Here is a 24,982-nt window from a genome sequence, read left to right on the forward strand (position 1 = left end):
AAATATGCTATCAAAAAGACAGAGCACCAAAATAATCGAATTCTTAGATTGTAAAATGGAGAGAGGCTAAATTATAGCCGTTGAGAGGCGGGCGGCGTCTATTAAAAATCCAGATCAACATAACTCCGAGTCGTAAGAAAGACAGCGCCCCAATGCAATTAAATTTCTTTGAATTGTAAAAAACTAGGAGCGTTATAATAGGCGCCAGAGGGTGGCTATTAATCAGTCCAAAACAATCAGCTGAAAAAAATAGATAACCATAACTCCTCTTCGAGTCGTAAAAGAGAGAACCAACGGCATAACGATAGCAAAACGCGTTTTTTTTTTCGAATTACTTTCAACCAAAACACAGTAACGGAGAGTAGCAGAGTAAACAACGCCATGCTAAAATTAGTCAACTCGTCAAGGCGTAAAGAAAAGGTCATTGAACTATCCCTTAGGATGGAGAGTCTAATAATAGCTACGTTTAAAACCGATTAAAGGAAACTGTTTTGATTCTCGAGGCCAATGTGGGCTTCACACATGAGATGGATAATCATGGTAAGCCAAATTAAATTCACTCGTTAATACAACGGTGATGACTTTGTCTGGAAGCTCAGTATCCATAAGACAAGAAAAACAACAATTAAATTATATTTTCACATAACCATTTCCTTTCACTAATACCCAATAACAATTCAACAATAAATCGCATTCTCTAATCTACTATTAATTCATATATTTACATTATCATTTTTTGGGAAATTCCAATCAAATTCAGTAATACAGCCAAGAAATATAGTTCACATTTATTATAATAGCTTGTTGGTAAAGGTGTACGGATATGAGCATGAGAATTAATTATTATGATGGCTAATTGCTCATTCATTCAATTGGACTATTTGCTCTCCAACATGGTGTGCAGCTGCATGACTAGGTCGCGTGCAATTAGGAGAAAGTCATCCACTTTGTGACACTCGGCCATTTCTAGAACACAAAATCAAATATCATACAAGTTATTTCGTGAAAAAGGCATCTTTTCGCCTCATTGCCCTCTTCATTTGGTCATATTATTTGGAATATGTGCTATTTTAACATTCAAATTGTTTTCTACTAATGCATGATTTACGAGCAAGATGGCGAAATGCGAAGGAGAGGAGTAAAAAAATGATTAAAAAACAATCTTACCAGCAATTTGAATCATTGTAATCATTGAGCGTAAGTCTACGCAAGACCGCCTGTTTGCGAGATTTTTTTGGCGACTAGTTAGACATACCGTTGAAGAACTTGATGATGTCTGTGAAGTCCATCTTGTAGTTGATAATGATCTTCCTGTACATTTTGAGGAGAGCTAATGCCACAAACAGGACAAAGTGCTGAGTGCCTCCAAATGAGTGGCTCTCATCCAGTCTAGAGGCAGCCCAAATTGTCTCCCACAGCCAAAACACCTGTGTACACACACTCACACAAACTATCATCAAAATTGAAATCTTCTCAATTAACCGATATAAACATACCACACTGTTCAACTCATTGTTGAACTACTTTCACAGATGCCTATACAGTATCTGCGTAGTTAAAATTATGCCTATGCGTAGTTAAAATTATGATAAAGACTGCCTAGCAGTATCATGCCTCAGTGAGATAATTAATAGTTCAATTTAGCTTTTTCCCTTAAGTAGGATAAAAATATGATGGCAATATCAACAGCTAATTTGCTATCGGATTGTTAGACCAAAATATCAAAGGGAATTAAAGGGGGGGCTCACAAGCGTGCGGGGTTACGCGTGAATTGAGGTCGAACTCTTACAAACCACCATTCACACAATGAACTTATGTCTCTTCAACAGTTTCGGTGATTTGCCTGGGTAGAGAATAGTAAAACGGAAGGCTCTAAGATAACAGCTCATGGACTTAATGCCCTCCAGGCTTTACCTTATATCCACACTTTGAGTCAAATAGTCGGACAAAAAATATTAGAACAATAAAAAATTTAAAAACCCATACAAAATTACCACCAGGACTATTATAGTTGCTACAAACTTCGTTTGAGAGCAATTAAACATCAAATCACAGCTTTGATAGTTTATGCATTTTCTGTCTAATGCACACCTCAACGCTTTAATTAACAGCCCATCAAAAAATTAGGTCAAAGGAAAGTAAGTCTAAACGGAGTACAGTGGGGGGGAGGGAGTATTGTCACTTCACCCCCTCAGTACTGTCACTTCACCCCCAATCCCCACCCCTGCACATCGTTCAGGCCGTAAGGGCCCAACCCCTACCCCCAACAGTGGGGGCAGGGGTTGGGCCCTTACGGCCTCAACGATGTGCAGGGGTGGGGATTGGGGGGTGAAGTTGGTGGAGGGGTTGGGGCCTTACGGCTTGAACGATGTGCAGGGGTGGGGATTGGGGGTGAAGTGACAGGGGGCCGATGGGGGGGGGTTTCAATCTCTAAAAACCGCCCTTCACACCATAAGTATAAGTCTCTAAAACAGTTTCTGTGAATTGCATACTTGGAGACAAGGGAGCTGAAAGGCTCTAAGAGCATTTAATGTGCGCTGGGCTCTACCTTTTTATCCCGTTTTTAAGGACCAAAAGTCAAATGGGTCCGACTAAAAATCGGTCAAGCGAAAAATCGCATAAAAAAGACCAACAGGACCAATATAATTGCTACAAATTTCGTTTGAGAGCAATTAATCAGCTTCTAAACAGGGATATTAAGCTTAATACCTATGCCAGATAGCGAACGCTTTAAAGATCTTCGATAACCTTGTGCACTATGACAGGGCCTCATCGGCTTATTCCGTTTCTTTTGACTACGTTTTTGAACTTGACAGTATCCACAATGCAAAATTCAAGGCGTGAAAGGATTTAAAACGCATTCAGCTCAAACAGAGAGGGTGAGAGACTGAAGTAAATCAGGAGTCAAACGTAAAAGTGACTTAGGTAAAAACGAAAAACGTGACCAAAAGGTAAAGTGAATTAAAAAACATGGCATGACAGGTCCTGAATCAAAATCCAAAGAAGTGGCATTGCTGATGACCTCAAAACTAATATTTTCACATTAACCGTGGGAATTAATGACAAGCAGAGCAAAAGCAAGCAAAACCAAATAAATGGCAAATTTCACTTCGGCAATAAAATTTTTTTGAAAGTCTGGTCGCAAATTAAGAAAAACACAACTGCATGCCAAAATCCTTAACAGCAGCGTAAAACCAGACCTAAGAAGTCATGCCAAACCTTTAAGCAGTTTTAATTTCTAATGGCAGAAAGAGAAAACATAACTACAAAAGAGGTCAAGATTCACAAAGTAACAAGATTATTTCGAAAACAATACGGTATCTCAGTCAATGCAAATATTAGATAAAGTTGGAGCTAATATTTTAACCCAAAGTAAACCAAAAAAAGCCTAAGAGAACTCTTATTTTTCAGACAAAGCGGCGAGACCTTGAGAAAAACGAAAAAACAGTCAACACTAAAGAATCAAATTCCGTTATTTGTAAAAAAAATCAAAATCACGCTAAAACTTTTCGGAAACAATGTAAAATCACAGAAAACAATAGCTACGGTCAGAAACATTCATTTCAATTAATTTTTATCGTCATTAGCAGCCATGAGACCTGTCATTAACGAGACTAAGAGAAGTCAGCAAAGTGGCCAATAAAAACTTGCAGAACACAAAAATGCGAAAACTTCTTGAAAACAATTATTGTCAAAGTCGAAGAAAGCGTTACACTTGAACAGAAACAGCTAAGTCGATTAAAATAACCCACAAAAAATAAGTCGATTAATATAACCCCAATTAGAACCCTATGAGAACTGTCCTCAATGAGATTGAACGATAAGACAGCAAAAGGTACAACAAATAGCTGCAAAATTCGAAAAATCACTGAACACTTTTGAGAAGTAGAGTCAAACTCATTAAAATCAGTAGCTGGTAGCTCGAATTATTAAAAATGTTCATTTATGCCTCATTAACAATCACTAAGAGCTGATACTAAGAGAAGACAACAGAAATGATGAAAAAACGGTACACAAATAAAATATTCATTAATATCTAATGAAAACTAACTGTGTCGAAGTTCTAACAAGATTTACTACCTTTTGATAACTTCAAGCCAAAGCGCACAATTAGAAAACATATTAAAAAATTAAACGAACTCGAAGTCACGTGAAAAAAATCCCTAATTCCCTCACAAAATTAAAACATAACCGACTAACGTCGGGCGAATTGCTCTCAAATGACCGGCGAGCGGTTGGCTTTGTCAGTAGCTAGTCACGGTTTAGTGAGGCTGGCTTGAGCTTGATTCGAGTCAGCTACTTTTACTTTTCTAGCCTTGTTAGTAAATAAATTGAACAAAATCTGATATTTTGAAAACTTGAATATTGCAAAATTTAAAAGAAAAGCTTCCCGATTTCGCAGTGAAACCTTCAAAACTATTTTTTGTCTCTGGAGTTATGTCAGGTAACCCATCTGCAAGACTTGAAAAGCTTCGTTGGCCAGTAATGATCGTTAAACTCGGAAAAGGACAAAAATATTCAAAAATTTTGAAAACAGTCGCAAATTTTAACAAAATTTTGCTAAAATTCAAGATATTAAAATCTCCATAAATATTTCATTGTCTCAAGAGACTATCCATTTTTCATATTTCAAGCTTGAAATAGTTTCACTGGCTCAAAAATTCATAATCTTGGAACAATAATTTTCCGAAAAATTGAATTAAAATTTATCAAAAAATTGCTAAAACTGGTGTCATTAAAATATTGATAGCCATACCATTAATTCTAGAAACTATGCAACAGCTTATCATCAAACCTTTGAGGAGGTTTCTAAGACCCCGGTAACAGAAAAATGATAAAACATTCAAAAAGATTCAAAAAACTTGAAAAATTGCAAACATTTTTAAAAACTGCTGTTATTAAATTTCTGAACATAGCCGGCAGTTTGCCGGAATAGCTGCGAAAGCATAGACTTGCGTGTCGTATGATAGAGATAGAAACAGAAACAGATATAAATTGAAAAAAAATCGACGCCGCTCAAAAATCTAGGTAAAAACCTTCAGCGATAAATTAATATAGCTTGTTAAAATTTATTCCTTAGAAGCCTTTTATTAGGGACTTTCGCTGCATATATGAGTTCCTCTGAACTTAAATTAATTCAATTTAAACTTAAGTTTTAAAGTGCAAAAGTCATTTTATTGAGTGAGGTAAGTCACGTAATATCAAAATTTAATCACGCAAATGCCTTAAATACTTTTTCTAGAGAGATTGAGAAATGACGTCACGCGCGCAAACGCCGTTAGTGAGAGGAAGAAGTCATTCGGAAAAATTGACTTCTTCAGCTTTGCTGTGTGAACAATTGTAAAACGAAGAAGAGCGTCACACGACGAAACAAAAAAAACCAAGAGCACCGCAATATAGCTTCGCTCAGCTTACCGCCTCGCAGCTATAAAAAACATTCCATTGCATCTAGAAGCTATGCATAACTACAAAAGAGGTCAAGATTCACAAAGTAACAAGATTATTTCGAAAACAATACGGTATCTCAGTCAATGCAAATATTAGATAAAGTTGGAGCTAATAATTTAACCCAAAGTAAACCAAAAAAAGCCTAAGAGAACTCTTATTTTTCAGACAAAGCGGCGAGACCTTGAGAAAAACGAAACAGTCAACACTAAAGAATCAAATTCCGTTATTTGTAAAAAAAATCAAAATCACGCTAAAACTTTTCGGAAACAATGTAACATCACAGAAAACAATAGCTACGGTCAGAAACATTCATTTCAATTAATTTTTATCGTCATTAGCAGCCATGAGACCTGTCATTAACGAGACTAAGAGAAGTCAGCAAAGTGGCCAATAAAAACTTGCAGAACACAAAAATGCGAAAACTTCTTGAAAACAATTATTGTCAAAGTCGAAGAAAGCGTTACACTTGAACAGAAACAGCTAAGTCGATTAAAATAACCCACAAAAAATAAGTCGATTAATATAACCCCAATTAGAACCCTATGAGAACTGTCCACAATGAGATTGAACGATATGACAGCAAAAGGTACAACAAATAGCTGCAAAATTCGAAAAATCACTGAACACTTTTGAGAAGTAGAGTCAAACTCATTAAAATCAGTAGCTGGTAGCTCGAATTATTAAAAATGTTCATTTATGCCTCATTAACAATCACTAAGAGCTGATACTAAGAGAAAACAGAAATGATGAAAAAACGGTACACAAATAAAATATTCATTAATATCTAATGAAATCTAACTGTGTCGAAGTTCTAACAAGATTTACTACCTTTTGATAACTTCAAGCAAAAGCGCACAATAAGAAAACATATTAAAAAATTAAACGAACTCGAAGTCACGTAAAAAAATCCCTAATTCCCTCACAAAATTAAAACACAACCGACTAACGTCGGGCGAACTGCTCTCAAATGACCGGCGAGCGGTTCGCTTCGTCAGTAGCTAGCCACGGTTTAGTGAGGCTGGCTTGAGCTTGATTCGAATCAGCTACTTTTAGTTTTCTAGTCTTGTTAGTAAATAAATCGAACAAAATCTGATATTTTGAAAACTTGAATAATGCAAAATTTAAAAGAAAAGCTTCCCGATTTCGCAGTGAAACCTTCAAAACTATTTTTTGTCTCTGGAGTTATGTCAGGTAACCCATCTGCAAGACTTGAAAAGCTTCGTTGGCCAGTAATGATCGTTAAACTCAGAAAAGGACAAAAATATTCAAAAATTTTGAAAACAGTCGCAAATTTTAACAAAATTTTGCTAAAATTCAAGATATTAAAATCTCCATAAACATTTCATTGTCTCAAGAGACTATCCATTTTTCATATTTCAAGCTTGAAATAGTTTCACTGGCTCAAAGATTCAAAATCTTGGAACAATAATTTTCCAAAAATTTGAATTAAAATTTATCAAAAAATTGCTAAAACTGGTGTCATTAAAATATTGATAGCCATACCATTAATTCTAGAAACTATGCAACAGCTTATCATCAAACCTTTGAGGAGGTTTCTAAGACCCCGGTAACAAAATGATAAAACATTCAAAAAGATTCAAAAAACTTGAAAAATTGCAAACATTTTTAAAAACTGCTGTTATTAAATTTCTGAACATAGCCGGCAGTTTGCCGGAGTAGCTGCGAAAGAATAGACTTGCGTGTCGTATGATAGAGATAGAAACAGAAACATCTAAAATGAAAAAAAAATCGACGCCGCTCAAAAATCTAGGTAAAAAACCTTCAGCGATAAATTAATAAGCTTGTTAAAATTTATTCCGTAGAAGCCTTTTATTAGGGACTTTCACTGCATATATGAGTTCCTTTGAACTTAAATTAATTCAATTTAAACTTAAGTTTTAAAGTGCAAAAGTCATTTTATTGAGTGAGGTAAGTCACGTAATAACAAAATCTAATCACGCAAATGCCTTAAATACTTTTTCTAGAGAGATTGAGAAATGACGTCACGCGCGCAAACGCTGTTAGTGAGAGGAAGAAGTCATGCGGAAAAATTGACTTCTTCAGCTTTGCTGTGTGAACAATTGTAAAACGAAGAAGAGCGTCAGACGACGAAACAAAAAAAAACCAAGAGCACCGCAATATAGCTTCGCTCAGCTTACAGCTTCGCAGCTATAAAAAACATTCCATTGCATCTAGAAGCTATGTAGTAACCTATAATTAACCTATAATCAAACTATAAAGGAGGTTTGTTGGCTCTTGAGGCTAGATACACCTAAGAAAAGACAAAAATTTTCAAAAAACTTTAAACAAATACCAACTTATCAAAAAATTGCAAAAAACTTGTTATATTAAAAATTTGAAAACTATTTCCTGTTCCACAAAAATTTTCAGTTAATTAATTTTAAACCCTTAAGGAGGTTTTTCTGGCCACTGTGACTAGAAAGACCTGAAAAAAAAATAAATGTCGAAAAATTGAAAATTGCAAAATTTGTCCAAAAATGCTAAACTTGTATTGGTAAAATCTTGAAAACATTACATTACATCTAGAAACTACAAAATCACCTACTATCACACCCTAAAGGAGTTTTGTTGGCTCTTGGGGCTACGGACACCTAACAAACGATAAAATTTTTCAAAAAAACTTTTTCATCAAAAAATTGCTGAAATTTGTTATATTAAAAAGTTGAAAACTATTTCGTTGCCAATAAAAATTTTCCAGTAAACTCCAGAAACCCTAAGGAAGTTTTCTGGCCCCTGTGTCTGCAAAGACTTGAATAAGGAAAAAAAATTGTCAAAATTTTGAAATTTCACATTTTGTCAAAAAAAAATGGTAAAATTCGAGGTGTTAAAAAGTTGAAACCATTCCACAACCACTAGAAACTATGCAGTAACCTATTGTAAAACCCTAGAGTAGGTTCCTTTACACCTAGGGCTGAAAGAACTCAAAAACTGACAAAAAATTTCAAAGCTTGAAAAAATTGTGAACATTAGTATAAAATTGCGTGTTTATAGCGATCGGTTGTTCATCAGTCGCCACGGGGTGGGGGGGGGGGGACACCGGGGTGCTTATGGGGAGCGAGGAGTAGGCAACAGTGGGGTGCGGGGCAGCATCGCGGTGGGGGGGCAATATTTGGGGGGCAACAGTGGGGGGTGTCTTCCTTCAACCTCTAAGAACCCCCTTCACATCATAAGTATAAGTCTCCAAAACAGTTTGAGCTGAAACAGAGCTGAAATGCTCTAAGAGCACTTAATTCCCGCTGGCTCTACCTATTTATCCCGTTTTTGAAGACGAAAAGTCAAAAGCCTGAGACGAAAAATCGGTCAAGCAAAATATCGCATAAAAAAAACCGACAGGACCAATATAATTGCTACAAATTTTGTTTGAGAGCAATTAATCAAACACCAATTTCTCACTATAATTTAAAGGTAGTTTGAAAAGCTCATGCCTCAAACATATATAGCACGCTTCAATAGTGCAGCATTATTAAAACCATCACTCTTATTTGACTTCTCACTGACGTGAAAAAGCCGAAAAAAGTTAACACATCTTAAAAAAGAGACAGCACACCAATACAATCCAAGTACATTAGATTGTAGAAAACATAGCACAACATAGTGTATTGAAAATTGAAATTGTTGCCAGAGCATCAAAATAAGACAGTTAACAAAGCCCATGATAAACACTATATAAGCAAAATTGAACAAAAACGTTAGCTAAACCTTGCTCACGTAGAGAATTTCTTCACATTCCAATTTCTCCCTTCCTATAAAACAGTGGTACGAACAAACATAGCCCGCAGATTGCCGGAAAAGCTGCCAAATAATAGACTGGCGTGCCATATAATAGAGATGGAAACAGATACAGATATAAGTTGAAAAAGATATTGACGCTGCTCAAAAACCTATGTAAAAAACATTCTGCGATAAATTAAACATACCCAGCAGATTGCCGGAAAATAGCCGCCGTTGATTCCAATAAGCATTATTGGGATTGAAAGAATAGAAGACATTGAAAAAAAAAAGATTTTTGTACAAAAACATTTTTTAAGTCCCATTTATTGATGGCAGTTCGTAGTTGAACATACTTCTGTTTCTTAGAGAGAGCCTACAGGGGCTACTATCAATAACAATAAGCATTAGAGATAATAAATAAGACTTATTTGAACGACGTTCAAATAGCGGGCATCTAAAATTGGGCTTTATGGGTTTATCCCGTTTCTATTTCTGACATCCATTTTTGTACTAACTCTGTTCATTTTGAATTGCTTTGCTGAGCACCTGATGTTCAAAATGACTTTTAACAGAATGAGAGAAGAGAGAAACTAGCCTAGAGAAGTCAAAAAGATTTCACGCAAAATGTTGAAAAGGCGGCAAAATGAGGTAAAGCGAAACATTTTTTTATTCGACGAAGTAAAAAAAGGAGCGCTATAATAGCCGGCTGAGAAGATGAGGGCGGCTATTAATAAAGCTTGTTAAAAACCATTGCACAGAAGCCCTTTCATTAGGGACCTTTATTACACATATGAGTTCTTTTTAATTCGAATTAAACAAAAAACCACTAGCGAGAAAGCGAATTTTTGTTCAAACACCTTTTTCTCACTCTACTTAAAATTTAGAGCGAAAAAATTTCACGCCGCAAAACCACTCGCTTTTTCGCTCCACTTCCTGTTTCGGCGTGACCAAAATCACTACTCCAATTTGACTTCAAAAATCATGAAAATGTGTGAACAGATCTCAAAAAAAAAGACAGCGCCCCAATAGTAAAAACAAACATAGCAGGACAAGTCCTGACGTACAATTCAAAGAATTTTTATTGAATAAACAAAAACTTGACCTAGAACGGACTATGAATGAATTGGGAAAACCGTTTACAAACAAATCAGACAAAAGAAATTAAAAACTGAAAGGCAATGTAAAAATGCCGCATGTGAACAAAAAACCACTAGCGAGAAAGAGAAATTTGGTTCAAACAAAAAACTAGGAATGGATTGCAAAAACCATTTAGGAAAAAAAATCCGATACAAAAAAATCGAAAAAACAGTAAAAATTAAAGTTAAATTGCCGCATGTGAACACAAAACCACTAGCGAGAAAGCGAATTTTTCTCACTCTACTTTAAAATTCGAGTGAAAAAATTCACGCCACAAAACCACTCGCTTTTTCGCTCTACTTCCTGTTTCGGCATGACCTCAATCACTACTCCAATTTGACTTATTTGACTTCAAAAATCATGAAAATGTGTGAACAGATCTTAAAAAAGACAGCGCGCCAATACAATTCAAATTCTTTGAATTGTAAAAAACCAAGGACACCACAATATAGCTCCACTCAGTTTACAAATTCGCAGCTATAAAAAACCACTTTTTTCTCTCCACTCTTTAATTTTGTTTAGCACCCAAATTACTCCAAAATTTTTTACTTGTTTCATTTCCTGCTTCAAAATTCACTCCAATAAAAGTGATTAAAAAACAAATTTTGTAAAACTCCTCTTCGAGTCATAAAAAAGACAGCGCCTCAATATAATTCAAATTCTTGTAATTTTGCTATTTGAACTTTTACTTTTCTTAACGAGTTTAATAGCCTTTGAGGCTCACAGCGGCTACTAAAAAGTAATAGAAGATTCTAGAATACAATCAATCAAACAAAAATTCAGCTACAATCTTTTGGTTGAACAATTTTTAGTAAAGAGTTTAAAAAGATTTATCAATGGTTGTAGTTTTTCTTTCATATTGCGTCCAGTTGCTTGTTACCATGTATAGGGGGGCACTTGCGTGCAAGTCTCTTACTTCATTGTATTTGAGTTCCCTCTTGAAGTCGAGTAGAAACCACCTGTAGCAGAAGTAGAAGTGAGTGTAGTCTCCATGTTGCTGCATGTGCTCAAACAGTCCAGGATCCAGGATCTGAACACATAACAGTGTTTCACCCGACAAAATCTTGCATTGGCTAAGATAACTTCTGTGAGCATTGTCTGCAGCAATTAAAAATCAGCAAATTATGCATCTTCTCTATTCTACATACAGCTGCCTGTATCGTAATGCAGCTTCACAACTATAACTGTTAAATTAGAAAACCCCTTGCTTGCTATTCTTAAGTCCCTTTGCATTTCTCCTCATTCCTGCAACAGCTTTCAGTATTCACCAACATGTTATGCGTGTAATCCATGCGTAAATTACACGCATCATAAAAGTGAAATTTCAAATCAAGTGTCTTTGTGCCTGAGGATAAAAAACTGGTGCCGCAATTGAATTAGAACCAATGGCGCCTCCAACCGTCTTTCAAATCAACTAATTGAATTTTGGGCCCCACAAAAGTTAATTACTCTCATACTCTGCGTCATGAGTTTTCCTTCAAACACTTTTGAAGTGCTCAAACAAGCCACACAAGTCTGAGTGTTAACAAAGCTGGAGTCGGGCGAACTGCTCGCATCGAGATGAAGTGTTAAAACGATCGCGGCATGCGCGCCATAACTTAGGACTAATCTTTCTACTAAAAATATTATTTGGATTAATTAGAAAATACGACGGTAAATGTCCGTTTCAAATTCACTCCATAATTATTGAACATAGCAGGCAGATTGCCAGAAAATAGCCGCAATAGATTTGTAGACCGGCAGTCTAAAAAAACAGTAAAAAAGACAGACCAAAAAAATTCGTCTTTTCATTGAAGGCTGATCTGTTATATTTTGATTAAAAATCTGTATAAGTTATTGCTGCCTCTATTAGCTGATCTCAAATAACCTTCAATTAGAGTGATACACGCCCATTTGACCTTATCTATTTGAATTAAAGTAAATAAAAGTCAATTTCAAATAAAGGAAGTCATTTTTGAGAGTGAGGTAAGTCAAGTGTGACCAAAAATTTAATCACGCGCATGAACAAAAAAACTCGCTCCACTAAGAGCGAAAATGACGTCACACATGCAATTCAGTTGAAATTGCATGAACGAATGAACAAAAAGTGGCTGTGACGTCATATGGTCGTAACAAAAATCATAGTTTGTAGTACAATAAATCGTATAAAAAAGACCAACAGGACTAATATAATTGTCACCAACTTCGTTTGAGAGCAATTGAAAGCCATAAAAAACGCTTACGAGGCAAACATTCATATAGACCAACAAATCTCACATCTTGGTGCCAATTTTGACGGTAGCGTGCGCACAGACAGAAGGATTGAGTTTCTGTGAGTTCAAAATTGGATTGAGAGCAACTTAGGTATAGGTACTAAGAAACAATTGAGCCAAGAGCAGGGCAAGTATTTAGGTTAAAAGGAACGATTGATGAACGGTTAGTAGTGGGAAAAAGGTTCTATCCAACCAACCACTCAACACTAAATTGTATTCGTGCTTGGTTGAACGTGTATATCCACTATATCTCCCTTTATATTCCCTCAAAATCTATCATTTCCTGTCTCACTTAGTGCAATCCACTAGTACAGAGTTAAGCTGGTAATTATCCATTATCAGACGGAAAGTTCGGATTCTATCCTCGCTGACTCCAGTGAACGCATCCCAGTACTAGTGTAACTAGAGAGACCGTGTAAAAAGCAGGTAAACCAACTTGCAAAAAAAGCTTGAACATAAAAAGAGAACTTGAACAAAAATTGAAAATATTAAATAATAAAAATTTTCATATATTCCCCTTATCAATATTTAACCAATCTAAAACTAAAACATTCTGTCTCACTTGGTGTAGTGGTTAAATCATCGATTCTAGTTAGGTTGCTTTATCAATGCTTTAGCAAACGGAAGGTTTGGGGTTCTTTCCTCACTGACTCCAGTGAACGTCCCCGATTTGCTGAATTACTAAAAAACTAAGTGAGATAAAAAAACCGGTAACAGTTCTTAAAAAGGATGATCCCTGCAGTGAGACTGTATATGGGACACATTGTGATGGGTATACAGTCAAAAAACAACACTGAGATCGAAGGAAACACAGTGATTAGTGTTTTTTGTTTCAGTGTAACTTGCGAAAATTGATGAAGCCACTTCATGGATAATCTGAGCAAAACCAGCTTAACTCTAAACTTCTAAAAAATTAATAAAATTTTACTCATTACAAAAATAAGAGTGAAATCACTCTTTTTAATAGCGAAATTACTCTTAAGAGGGAATCCCCTTAGACTTAGACTTAGTCATAGACTTAGACTTAGTCATAGACTTAGACTTAGTCATAGACTCAGACTTATAATTAGACTTAGACTTAGACTTATAATTAGACTTAGACTTATAATTGGACTTAGACTTAGACTTATAATTAGATTTAGACTTGGACTTAGACTTAGACTTATAATTAGACTTAGACTCAGTCATAGAATTATCATTAGAATTAGACTTATAGACTTATATGTTTATAGGCTTAGACTTATAGACTTAGTCATAGACTTATAATTAGACTTAGTTAAAGTCGTAGTCATAGCCATAGTCATAGAATTATACTTATACTTAGTCATAGTCATAGACTTATACTTATACTTAGTCATATTCACAGTCAAAGTTATAGTGATAGTCTTAGCCATAGTAATAGTCATAGACTTATACTTAAACTTAGTCATAGTCATAGCCATAGTCATATTAATTATTTATTTATTTAATTATTTATTTATACTATTATTGAAGTTAATTATTTAGACTATTATTTATATTATTTATTTATTTATTTATTATTTATAATTTTATTTAATATACTTTTTTATGTTATTTATATTATTTATTATTTATTCACTTATTTAAAATTATCTATCCTCTTTAATAAATTTATATTCTCGTTTACTTTGTCTATATTTATACCATTGCTAATAAGAAAAAATACAAAAGTATAATATCTACATGAACAAGATTCTCAGTCTTGAGTACTAACAGATCTTCCATCAGTGCAGCTGCTTCGCAGAGTAAGGAATTACATCTATTACAATTTCCAGTTAAAGTTTTATTAACATTTGGTTTAACATTTGGATTAGGATTACGATTAGATGTTGGGGTACCAAGGCCAGAAGCCCTTCTCAATTAGGATTAGGATTAGGATGGGGCTTCGCCCGTGTTTCCCCATTGGGATTAGAGCTAGAGCCAGAGCTAGAGTCAGAGTTAAAAGTAGAGTTAGAAGTAGAGGTAGAGTTAGAGTCAGAGTTAGATTCATAGTTAGAACATTTTGGAGTAATACCCCTTATCTTTTAAACCATTTCACTCACACAATTACCACCTATTGATTCAATTCCATATGCACACTTACTAACTTTAACTTTATGTTCCATTCTATAATGAAAAAGTAAAATATGTGGGGTTCCACAATTATAATTACAATCTAAACAATCTATACTCATTATTTATAAGGAATCAAAATTTCATATTTTATTTATTTATAACTAGTCATATTTTATTTATTCATAACTAATCATATTTTATTTATTTGTAACTAAGCATATTCTATTTGCATAGACTTAGTCATTATGAAATACAGACTTAGTCATTATGAAATATAGACTGGGTCAATATGAAATATAGATTTAATCATGGACTTATTCATTATGAAATATAGACTTAGTCATTATGAAATATAGACTGAGTCATAGACTTAGTCATTGTGAAATATAGACTTAGTCATAGACTTAGTCATTATGAAAGATAGACTTAGTCATAGACTTAGTCAATATGAAACATAGACTTAGTCATAGACTTAGTCATTATGAAATATAGACTTAGTCAGACTTAGTCGTTATGAAATATAGACTTAGTCATAGACTTAGTCAATATGATGTATAAAATGACGCCCTTTAATTTCAATTAAATCTTCAGTATAATTTTTAGAGAACGCAAATTTGGCCCGAGTTTCCATACCCAACTTATTAAGAGCATTATACTTAAATCTTTTACATAAAATCTTTTCTCTATCTAATTCAGCTTTATCTTCAACAAAATTTATAATCTCATCTTTAAATTTTTGATTATTTTTATATAGTTCATTTAAACCTTTTGTCCCCTTATTGCTTAAAGCTTCAGTCTCTTCATCAAAATATTCTTCTTGTATATTCCATGGTACAGTGTAGCATGAACGAAGTCCCATAGTCGAAGACCTGTAATATTCATGCTCATACTCTAAATTTGTTTTTATTGGACTTCGTCCATGCTGGGAGACCAGGGTCGTAGACCCTTTTGCCATAGTCGAAGTCTCTTCTTCTCCCCAAGCAGAGTTGATTAATGAGCCCGTTCTATTTATAAAATGGCATGTTTATATTGCCACTCGCGCCGCAGTTTTTACTTCCGGGTCGGATTTTATATAACTATATATCCACAAGAGTATACTTATAGCCGATGCTGCATGTCTCTTTTGCAAAAACCTTTTCTTTTGTTAGAACATCATTCTGAATCTTAATAACTCTTGAAGTAAGAAGTTTATTAAAGTAGAATATATAGTTATCTTAATTAATAGTATTTCTATTTGTAGCACTATTCATTAGCGGTTTAATATAATCTATCAATTTATTTATCTCATCATTATCTAGTTCATCTTTTAAACTAAGGGCCTCAAGGTCCATGAGACCAACTCGTGAGTCATATATAGTTGTTCTATTTTGATCAAAACTAATAAAAGTATCATCTTTCAATCATTTGAATATCATCATGTCTCCCACCAGCAAAATATTCAGCCCTATGACTTTTTAACTTATTTCCCATATCATCAAAAACATTTAGACAATTATCAAAATGGTCTATATTTTGTGATGTATTCATATCTATACTACACATTAAATCCAACAGGGCATTCCAGTTTCTGGATTTATCCACTCTCTCTCATTTTAACAAACAATGATTATTTTCTTTTTATGTTCATCCTCGTCTTCTCTATACAAATTTAAGTATTGTTTAACAAAATAAGTCTTGCCTGTGTTACTAGCACCAAAAACAAGAGTATGCAATGGTGATTTTTCAAATTCAAATCTAACTAAACTTTTGTTCATAAACCCTTCGAAGCTTTCTTCTAGTTTCTTCTAATTTACTTGGCAAATCATCATGCATTAGATAACAAGTTAATGCTATTAATATGAGTATAAAAAATACAAAATCCACCTCCATTTTTATATATGAACTATAGACATATAATTAGTCTTATAGTTAGACTTAGACTTAAAAACAGACTTAGACTTAGACATAGTCATAGATATAGTCATAGCCATAGTCATAGACTTATAGTCTTAGACTCAGTCATTGACTTATAATTAGTCTTATACTCAGTCATAGTCTTATAGTCTTAGACTATTATTTATATTATTTATTTATTTATTTATTATTTATAATTTTATTTAATATACTTTATGTTATTTATATTATTTATTATTTATTCACTTATTTAAAATTACCTATCCTCTTTAATAAATTTATATTCTCGTTTACTTTGTCTATATTTATACCATTGCTAATAAGAAAAAATACAAAAGTATAATATCTACATGAACAAGATTCTCAGTCTTGAGTACTAACAGATCTTCCATCAGTGCAGCTGCTTCGCAGAGTAAGGAATTACATCTATTACAATTTCCAGTTAAAGTTTTATTAACATTTGGTTAAACATTTGGATTAGGATTACGATTAGATGTTGGGGTACCAAGGCCAGAAGCCCTTCTCAATTAGGATTAGGATTAGGATGGGGCTTCGCCCGTGTTTCCCCATTGGGATTAGAGCTAGAGCCAGAGCTAGAGTCAGAGTTAGAAGTAGAGTTAGAAGTAGAGGTAGAGTTAGAGTCAGAGTTAGATTCATAGTTAGAACATTTTGGAGTAATACCCCTTATCTTTTAAACCATTTCACTCACACAATTACCACCTATTGATTCAATTCCATATGCACACTTACTAACTTTAACTTTATGTTCCATTCTATAATGAAAAAGTAAAATATGTGGGGTTCCACAATTATAATTACAATCTAAACAATCTATACTCATTATTTATAAGGAATCAAAATTTCATATTTTATTTATTTATAACTAGTCATATTTTATTTATTCATAACTAATCATATTTTATTTATTTGTAACTAAGCATATTCTATTTGCATAGACTTAGTCATTATGAAATACAGACTTAGTCATTATGAAATATAGACTGGGTCAATATGAAATATAGATTTAATCATGGACTTATTCATTATGAAATATAGACTTAGTCATTATGAAATATAGACTGAGTCATAGACTTAGTCATTGTGAAATATAGACTTAGTCATAGACTTAGTCATTATGAAAGATAGACTTAGTCATAGACTTAGTCAATATGAAACATAGACTTAGTCATAGACTTAGTCATTATGAAATATAGACTTAGTCAGACTTAGTAATTATGAAATATAGATTTAGTCATAGACTTAGTCAATATGATGTATAAAATGACGCCCTTTAATTTCAATTAAATCCTCAGTATAATCTTTAGAGAACGCAAATTTGGCCCGAGTTTCCATACCCAACTTATTAAGAGCATTATACTTAAATCTTTTACATAAAATCTTTTCTCTATCTAATTCAGCTTTATCTTCAACAAAATTTATAATCTCATCTTTAAATTTTTGATTATTTTTATATAGTTCATTTAAACCTTTTGTCCCCTTATTGCTTAAAGCTTCAGTCTCTTCATCAATATATTCTTCTTGTATATTCCATGGTATAGTGTAGCATGAACGAAGTCCCATAGTCGAAGACCTGTAATATTCATGCTCATACTCTAAATTTGTTTTTATTGGACTTCGTCCATGCTGGGAGACCAGGGTCGTAGACCCTTTTGCCATAGTCGAAGTCTCTTCTTCTCCCCGTTCTATTTATAAAATGGCATGTTTGTATTGCCACTCGCGCCGCAGTTTTTACTTCCGGGTCGGGTTTTATATAACTATATATCCACAAGAGTAAACTTATAGCCGATGCTGCATGTCTCTTTTGCAAAAACCTTTTCTTTTGTTAGAACATCATTCTGAATCTTAATAACTCTTGAAGTAAGAAGTTTATTAAAGTAGAATATATAGTTATCTTAATTATTAGTATTTCTATTTGTAGCACTATTCATTAGCGGTTTAATATAATCTATCAATTTATTTATCTCATCATTATCTAGTTCATCTTTTAAACTAAGGGCCTCAAGGTCCATGAGACCAACTCGTGAGTCATATATAGTTGTTCTATTTTGATCAAAAATAATAAAAGTATCATCTTTCAATCATTTGAATATCATCATGTCTCCCACCAGCAAAATATTCAGCCCTATGACTTTTTAACTTATTTCCCATATCATCAAAAACATTTAGACAATTATCAAAATGGTTTATATTTTGTGATGTATTCATATCTATACTACACATATTAAATCCAACAGGGCATTCCAGTTTCTGGATTTATCCACTCTCTCTCATCTTTACAAACAATGATTATTTTCTTTTTATGTTCATCCTCGTCTTCTCTATACAAATTTAAGTATTGTTTAACAAAATAAGTCTTGCCTGTGTTACTAGCACCAAAAACAAGAGTATGCAATGGTGATTTTTCAAATTCAAATCTAACTAAACTTTTGTTCATAAACCCTTCGAAGCTTTCTTCTAGTTTCTTCTAATTTACTTGGCAAATCATCATACATTAGATAACAAGTTAATGCTATTAATATGAGTATAAAAAATACAAAATCCACCTCCATTTTTATATATGAAATATAGACTTATAATTAGTCTTATAGTTAGACTTAGACTTAAAAATAGACTTAGACTTAGACATAGTCATAGTCATAGCCATAGTCATAGACTTATAGTCTTAGACTCAGTCATTGACTTATAATTAGTCTTATACTCAGTCATAGTCTTATAGTCTTAGACTCAGTCAAAGACTTATAGTCTTAGACACGGTCGTAGTCTTAGACTCAGTCATAGTCTTAGACTCAGTCATAGTCTTATAGACTTAGACTTATAATTAAACATTAATATTTATTATATAGAAATGCTTATCCAAAATTTTGAAGAATTCAGTGAAAATTTGGCATTGATAATAAAGCTATGAGTAATATCCGAATAGAAGATAGAGGTAAAGATAAGTCTAACTCCGGTAGAAATAGTAATGAGAGATAAGACACCACTTACTATCAACAATAACTCCAAAATTATTGTTAATTTACATCCAACTGATGGTTCATAAGTTCTCATGGTTCTAGTTATAAGAAGGAAAGTTGGAAAAGTTTATTACTTTGATAGTTTTGGTGTTGAGACTCCATCATTATTCTTAAAAGATTTTGTTGATCTGGGCTCTAATGAGAGATTACAAGAATATGATGAATCTTAGTCATTGTGAAATATAGACTTAGTCATAGACTTAGTCATTATGAAAGATAGACTTAGTCATAGACTTAGTCAATATGAAACATAGACTTAGTCATAGACTTAGTCATTATGAAATATAGACTTAGTCAGACTTAGTAATTATGAAATATAGATTTAGTCATAGACTTAGTCAATATGATGTATAAAATGACGCCCTTTAATTTCAATTAAATCCTCAGTATAATCTTTAGAGAACGCAAATTTGGCCCGAGTTTCCATACCCAACTTATTAAGAGCATTATACTTAAATCTTTTACATAAAATCTTTTCTCTATCTAATTCAGCTTCATCTTCAACAAAATTTATAATCTCATCTTTAAATTTTTGATTATTTTTATATAGTTCATTTAAACCTTTTGTCCCCTTATTGCTTAAAGCTTCAGTCTCTTCATCAATATATTCTTCTTGTATATTCCATGGTATAGTGTAGCATGAACGAAGTCCCATAGTCGAAGACCTGTAATATTCATGCTCATACTCTAAATTTGTTTTTATTGGACTTCGTCCATGCTGGGAGACCAGGGTCGTAGACCCTTTTGCCATAGTCGAAGTCTCTTCTTCTCCCCGTTCTATTTATAAAATGGCATGTTTGTATTGCCACTCGCGCCGCAGTTTTTACTTCCGGGTCGGGTTTTATATAACTATATATCCACAAGAGTAAACTTATAGCCGATGCTGCATGTCTCTTTTGCAAAAACCTTTTCTTTTGTTAGAACATCATTCTGAATCTTAATAACTCTTGAAGTAAGAAGTTTATTAAAGTAGAATATATAGTTATCTTAATTATTAGTATTTCTATTTGTAGCACTATTCATTAGCGGTTTAATATAATCTATCAATTTATTTATCTCATCATTATCTAGTTCATCTTTTAAACTAAGGGCCTCAAGGTCCATGAGACCAACTCGTGAGTCATATATAGTTGTTCTATTTTGATCAAAAATAATAAAAGTATCATCTTTCAATCATTTGAATATCATCATGTCTCCCACCAGCAAAATATTCAGCCCTATGACTTTTTAACTTATTTCCCATATCATCAAAAACATTTAGACAATTATCAAAATGGTTTATATTTTGTGATGTATTCATATCTATACTACACATATTAAATCCAACAGGGCATTCCAGTTTCTGGATTTATCCACTCTCTCTCATCTTTACAAACAATGATTATTTTCTTTTTATGTTCATCCTCGTCTTCTCTATACAAATTTAAGTATTGTTTAACAAAATAAGTCTTGCCTGTGTTACTAGCACCAAAAACAAGAGTATGCAATGGTGATTTTTCAAATTCAAATCTAACTAAACTTTTGTTCATAAACCCTTCGAAGCTTTCTTCTAGTTTCTTCTAATTTACTTGGCAAATCATCATACATTAGATAACAAGTTAATGCTATTAATATGAGTATAAAAAATACAAAATCCACCTCCATTTTTATATATGAAATATAGACTTATAATTAGTCTTATAGTTAGACTTAGACTTAAAAATAGACTTAGACTTAGACATAGTCATAGTCATAGCCATAGTCATAGACTTATAGTCTTAGACTCAGTCATTGACTTATAATTAGTCTTATACTCAGTCATAGTCTTATAGTCTTAGACTCAGTCAAAGACTTATAGTCTTAGACACGGTCGTAGTCTTAGACTCAGTCATAGTCTTAGACTCAGTCATAGTCTTATAGACTTAGACTTATAATTAAACATTAATATTTATTATATAGAAATGCTTATCCAAAATTTTGAAGAATTCAGTGAAAATTTGGCATTGATAATAAAGCTATGAGTAATATCCGAATAGAAGATAGAGGTAAAGATAAGTCTAACTCCGGTAGAAATAGTAATGAGAGATAAGACACCACTTACTATCAACAATAACTCCAAAATTATTGTTAATTTACATCCAACTGATGGTTCATAAGTTCTCATGGTTCTAGTTATAAGAAGGAAAGTTGGAAAAGTTTATTACTTTGATAGTTTTGGTGTTGAGACTCCATCATTATTCTTAAAAGATTTTGTTGATCTGGGCTCTAATGAGAGATTACAAGAATATGATGAATCTTATTGCGGTGCTTATTGTTTATATATGATCTATCTTATTGATAATGGTTATAGAATAAAGGGGGCATTGAATACTCTAGTCAATCAAGTTAAATGTCAGGGAGGGTTTAATAAGTGTTTTGATTGTAAAGCTAAATGTAAACTTGGAGTTGAAGTTGGTGTCAATGTCAATTTCAATGACAATGTTAATGTCAATGACAATGTTAATGTCAAGGACAATGTCAATGACAATGTCAAGGAGTTTCACCCGCATCCCATGGTTGATGACAATGTCAATTACAATGACAAAGGCAAAGCTAATGACAATGTCGATGACAATATCAATGACAAAGGCAAAGCTAATGAAAATGACAATGTCAATGACAATGTTAATGTCAAGGTTAATGGTAAACAAGAATCTCCCTTATCGGCTGAATAAGATGCTGATGCCGATGGTGTTAATGATAATCATGATAATGATGATAGGGATGATAATGATAATAATGATGATAATGACGATGATGATAAATATATTAGTATACTTAGTGAAACCAAACAAAAGAGATAAACCCTGCCCACAACGTGGATACAGATCGGGGAACCCCCTTGGGGCGCCAAGACCAGAGGTCCTTAGGGCACCAAAGACTCCTTGTCTGGTTGGTGTAAAGTCAAGCCTTGTGAAACCAAGGACATCCGGTCTTGTTACACGAACAAGGCGGGAGGCCCTTTCACTCATCAAGGGGGATCTAAGTTATTAACTGATGTTAACGGAAGTCTACAATCATGGATAACTGACAGGAATATAACGGTCTGTGCCCCCTTCCCAGTAAATCTCAGATGTATAATACCTGGTCCTAGTGAATGTGGTAAGAAATCTTAAAGAATCTATTTATACCTAGTATACAACTTGACAAGTTATATATCATTGGTCCTACTGGTAAACAATATGATGATTTAGAGTATAATGATATTGAGTTTATCAAGGATATACAAGAATTACCACACCCCGATAAACTACCACAGATACAAAGAAACTCACGGTATTTGATGATGTTATAGCTAAGTAACCAATTATTAATGAATACTTTTGTAGAGCTAGACATGAAAATTGTGATATCAATCTTAAACAAAATATATTCTCAGCAGATAGACAGAATGTTAGAGAGAATTGTAATCTATTTATTTTCTTTGAACAAACAGTCAAAACCGTCACTGCTATTTATTATGATCACTTTACGGGATCTCAACTTAATTATAATGATTTCAGTAATATATGTGTAAAGGTGTGGTCCAGGCCTAATAATTACATTGTCATTCATAAACCTAAAAATAGATATGATTGTGGTAAACTAAGAATTAATTGGGATAGGAGAGTTTTATAGTTTAATAGTTTAATAATTTTTAAGATTAAGTATATGTCTAAGTCTAAGTCTATGACTTATCACTACGACTATGACTAAGTCTATACGTCTAAGACTAAGTATAGATCTAAGTATAAGTCTAAATCTAAGTATAAGTCTAAGTCTAAGCATATGTCTATAGGGCTTCGCCCATGTTTCACCATGTCTAAGTCTATGTCTAAGTCTAAGCCTAAGTCTAAGTATAAGTATAAGTATAAGTATAAGTATAAGTATAAGTATAAGTATAAGTCTATATTACATAATGAGTAAATTAAACTCTATGAGTAAGTCTAAGTCTAAGTCTATATTTATGACTATGACTGAGTCTAAATCAATTGCAAAGTAAAACTCAATACATCTCCATTATAAAGTCTATAGGGCCTCCCTGCTCATCTTTAATATGAAATTCGGTATATTCTATCTTTTGTTACATTATGATATAAGATATTAGTTTGTATAACATTTATCAAGGAGCCCGGTGGTTCTGTTAGATTGAAAGTATATAGTATTTCTGTGTTATTACCATTATCTTTAACACCAGATTCAACATTACAGTGAATGTTAATAGTACTGAAACCCATAAAATCAATCTTTTGAGATGTATACTTACCTGGTTTATATACTACTTTCCTAAATCCTAGTAAATAGGCTGTTGAGTTATCTACATCAAAGCTAAGTGCTCCTTGTTCTATTTCCATTTTACATTTCATTGTATTTTTATCTGGTTTTATTATAACATTTCCATCAGTTTCTTTTTTTATTAATTCTGCTATTTCAGTTAATTATCATGCACCTGGTGTAATAGTTGAATGAGGGATTCCTTTATAATTATAATCAAGAACAGATATAATGTTAGAGTTGGGACTAATTCTAGAGATTCTAGAGATAAGAGGTTCTGCCATAGCAGGCTTTGCTCTTTCTCTATTAGTGTTAGTGTTAGTGACAGTTTTAGTGTTAGTGTTAGAGCTAAGAGGGTCAGCTATTGGTGAACCATCACCCTCTGGGGAACCTGGGCCTGAGGGCCCCTTCTATAACCATAATAGTATATAAAAATTGATTATTGTTTCTATTCACATTAAACAGGGAGTTATAAACCGATAATCTAATTAAACCTAACTTTGTTGTATTAAGTATTGCTTCACTAAAAAACTTTTCTGTTGGTCTTATCATTCCAAAATTAAGTGTATGTTCTTCTTTAGTTTTAGTTAGAGCTTCATGTATCTTTTGTAGTTCATATAGAAATAAAATGTCAGTCAGTTTTATTATTCAAATAATACTATAATTAGTCGTATTTATAGTCATAGTTATAGCTATATTTCTAGTCATAGTTATAGTTATATTTATGGTTATAGTTAAAGTCTTAATTATAATTAAAATCTTTCCTTATAAAAATGGACTTTAATTTGGATACAATTTATGATTATAATGATGATATACACAAAAGTAAGATTATAAAATATAAACCAAATAATCTAGCAACAAAGAATACAGTTAACACCAACATTAATGTCATACTCAATAGAGAAGATAATCATTTAAATATACACGATTCATATCTAGAGATAGATTTTGTTGTATCAGATAATGCTGGTGGTGTATTTGCTAATGATGCTAACGTCAGATTAGTTAATTATGGTATGATGGCGTTATTTAGTTCAGTTAAGCTTCAAACTAGTGGTGGTAGGACTATTGCATATATAGATCATTGTCATCCTAATCTATTGATGTATAAGTTATTAACTAGCACTGCTGATA

The 24,982-nt window shown here is 33.0% G+C and overlaps 1 protein-coding gene across 1 annotated transcript in view; it reads right to left on the minus strand.

Annotated features, from left to right (window-relative positions):
- Nucleotides 1-610: 610 nt before the first annotated feature.
- Nucleotides 611-24,982, minus strand: part of LOC142341328 (small G protein signaling modulator 2-like) — a 318,101-nt gene continuing 293,729 nt past the window's right edge. The window contains exons 16-18 of the mRNA XM_075392253.1: nucleotides 11,234-11,347; nucleotides 1,256-1,427; nucleotides 611-966 (exon numbers count right to left, since the gene is read on the minus strand). Coding sequence (XP_075248368.1) covers nucleotides 878-966; nucleotides 1,256-1,427; nucleotides 11,234-11,347 — 375 coding nt within the window. The 3' untranslated portion in view covers nucleotides 611-877. The remainder of the gene's footprint in view (nucleotides 967-1,255; nucleotides 1,428-11,233; nucleotides 11,348-24,982) is intronic.

This window comes from Convolutriloba macropyga, chromosome 6 (assembly GCF_964194025.1).
Source record: "Convolutriloba macropyga chromosome 6, txConMacr16.3, whole genome shotgun sequence".
Lineage (NCBI taxonomy): Eukaryota > Metazoa > Xenacoelomorpha > Acoela > Convolutidae > Convolutriloba > Convolutriloba macropyga.